Source organism: Betta splendens, chromosome 19 (assembly GCF_900634795.4).
Source record: "Betta splendens chromosome 19, fBetSpl5.4, whole genome shotgun sequence".
Taxonomy (NCBI): domain Eukaryota; kingdom Metazoa; phylum Chordata; class Actinopteri; order Anabantiformes; family Osphronemidae; genus Betta; species Betta splendens.
In genome coordinates this window covers 13,119,594-13,122,432 of record NC_040898.2, presented here as the reverse complement: position 1 = coordinate 13,122,432, position 2,839 = coordinate 13,119,594, and the positions used below count along the sequence as shown (strand labels likewise).

The 2,839-nt window shown below is 40.3% G+C and overlaps 1 protein-coding gene across 1 annotated transcript; it reads right to left on the bottom strand.

Annotated features, from left to right (window-relative positions):
• Positions 1-399: 399 nt before the first annotated feature.
• Positions 400-2,720, bottom strand: LOC114846425 (zinc finger protein OZF-like). The gene is made up of 2 exons (XM_029135341.3): positions 2,398-2,720; positions 400-2,031 (listed from the first exon to the last, which is right to left on the bottom strand). The coding sequence occupies exons 1-2, from the start codon at positions 2,561-2,563 to the stop codon at positions 569-571; spliced, it is 1,629 nt and encodes a 542-aa protein (XP_028991174.1). The 5' UTR covers positions 2,564-2,720; the 3' UTR covers positions 400-568.
• Positions 2,721-2,839: the final 119 nt, after the last annotated feature.

Genomic DNA, 2,839 nt, shown 5'->3' with positions numbered 1-2,839 from the left:
CCACATCCGGGCACCGCGGCGCCACTTCCGCCTGGTTCCTTCACTACAGCATGAGGCTGTTCACGTTAGCTTTGCAGTAAACCACACTATCATTTCCACTTTGTGGCTTGCTCCTGGCTAGCACATTATTATCATCATCATGAATGATTAGTAATCTTCTGTTTTTATGCAATAACACAGATTCAATTTAAAACAAGCCCAATGATCCTGAAGGCCTGTCAACAAAAGAGTTTCCACTCATTCAGGAAATATTCAGTGATGTTTCATAAAGTCACAGTGGAAAAGTTCAATCTTTTACAAGGCCACTGAATAATACACCCAACTCATATAATAAGCAGACATTGCAGATGTGTAGTGATTAAAATTAGAACATTTAAAAAAGGCAATAATCACAGTTGCAAGAGTAAAGAAAAACCCTTTTTATTTCATGTTAGCAATTTTGCATCATGCTTATAGTGAAACAAATATCGCTGGAGAGAAAGCAATAAAAAAAAATCTTGTTACAATTTATTCTCACTTTCCTGAGACGCAAATAATTTCGCATCAACACTACAACCAAACGGTTCCCTTATCTGTAAAGTCCCATGTGTTGCTTTAAAGCACTGTTTCGATTGAACGTTTTGCCACAAGAATCACAACTAAACAACTTCTTTTCTTTGTGGGTTCTCATGTGTTTTGCAGGAGTCTCCTCTTGGTGTAACGTTTTATCACAAGTATCACCACCAAACTGCTTCTCGTCTGTGTGGGTTCTCCTGTGTTTCATCAGATTACTCTTCTGGTAAAACCTTTTATCACAAGTATCACAACTGAATGGTTTCTCTCCCGTGTGGATGTTCATGTGTTTGTTAAGATTGCTTCGCTGGTTAAATGTCTTACCACAAGTGTCACAACTAAACACTTTATCTCCTGTATGAATTAACATGTGTTGTTGAAGGCTACTTGACTGGGTAAACAGTTTTTCACAGACATCACATTTGAATGACCCCTCTCCCGTGTGGGCAATCAAGTGTTTCTTAAGACTACAACGCTGGCTATATGTTTTACCACAATCATGACAAGCAAACGGTTTCTCTCCCGTGTGGACCCTCATGTGGGTCTTAAGATTAGTCTTCTGGGTAAATCTTCTGTCACAAAAAATACAAGGAAACGGTTGCTCTTTTGTATGGAGCCTTGTGTGCTCAGTTAGAGTGTTCAGCTGGTTGAAGCTTTCACCACAACTACTGCAAGCAAATGGCTTCTCTCCTGTGTGAACTCTAATGTGTCTCTTAAGGTTACCTTGCAAAGTGAATCTTTTACCACAAGTGTCGCATCCAAATGGTTTCTCTTCTGCGTGGATTCTCAAGTGTAACTTGAGATTGGACAGGAATTTAAATCTCTTCCCACATGTATCACAAGTAAATGGTTTCTCTCCTGTGTGGACTCTCGCATGTTTCTTAAGACTAGACGTCTGGCTAAATTGTTTACCACAAGCATCGCAGACATATGGCTTCTCTTTTGTGTGGACTCTCATGTGAATAATAAGAACAGATTGCTTGTTAAATAATTTACCACAAACATCACAACACAATGGTTTTTCATCCTTACCTAGTTTTCTCTTTGAACCTACAGTTTTCTTGGCTTTTAAACATTTCTTAGAGAAATTGTATTCCTTATCACCATCAGTGAAATGGTGCCTATTTTCAGTTTTAGGAGATTCTGAAGCCTTTTCATCTTTGGTTGATTGTGAAGAATCATTTGGCTTCAGAAAACTTGTTGGTTCAGAGTTTTCATGTTCATCTCCAAGACTTTCTGTTTTTATCGACTGAACCAGGGTGTTGGCTGCAGTCTGGACATATTTGGAGTCTCTGGTCTGAAGAGTAAGCTCTTTGTTACATTCACTCTCATCAGCCTCATTAAAAGGCTTTTCCTCCTGATCGGTCAAGAGTCTTTCTTGTTCTTTTTTTATACACAAAGACTCTGGGAACTGATCCTGCTCGGATCTGGGCCTCGACTCAGGGGGATCCTCGTTTTTAATCATCAACTGCCAGGCGTCTGTAAAAAACACAAAAATAAATGCAATATTGACTCCATAACTGACACACTGGATGCATCAGAGGTGAAACAATTACACGACAGGCAAATATTGTGTTTAAATGTTATTAAAGACGTTGTCTCTGAAGATCATTGGGGGAGAACAAACTGCCGGGATGTCATTTACATCTGGGTACTGGTAAATCCAGCGAAGTGCAGGCCTGTTATGCATTCTACACACAGCATGCAGCATCAGACACTAATGCTTTATCAGCAGCTAACGTCAATACCTTTGACCACTGACTAGCGTTACCTGAAGTCTACAACCAAATAACATTGAAAAACGAAAAAAACAATAACCACTATAAAAAGTGAAAAGGTACAAACCTATTTTGTATAACAGGACTTTAGGGTTGAGAGCAGAATGCGTCAGACCTAGTCGTTCACACGCTTTCAGCCTTAAAACAGAAACATGTGGATCTTTAGCTGCTGCTCTTCTTCTACGTTTGCCTGCCGGTGCCTCCTCGGGACTTCGTTTGATCCGCTTCTTCATAGTGTTTATTTTGATAGTAAACAATTTCAAGGCTCGCCCACAACGAGGACAAAACCACAGACAACTCAACGTAGGACAGCTCCAACTCGCACTGACTGCTACAGACAGTTTTAAAGTTAACCTGCCTCCGCTCGCTCTTCTTCTTCTTCTGCTGAACCCACTTCCGCTGACGCCTTAAACCAAACGAACACCGCCACCTACTGCACATGACGCTAATGATGAAATGGCGAATAGATTTCATCGCCTGCTTTGGCAATTTATTGTATTTGTTCATCT

What these genes read in the sequence shown, in the direction of transcription:
- LOC114846425 (XM_029135341.3), bottom strand. Translation starts at nt 2,563, where the DNA reads ATGAAGAAGCGGATCAAACGAAGTCCCGAGGAGGCACCGGCAGGCAAA. An exon ending in AGTCCTGTTATACAAAATAG is followed by an intron (nt 2,032 to 2,397) that starts GTTTGTACCTTT and finishes TGTTTTTTACAG; the next exon opens with ACGCCTGGCAGTTGATGATT.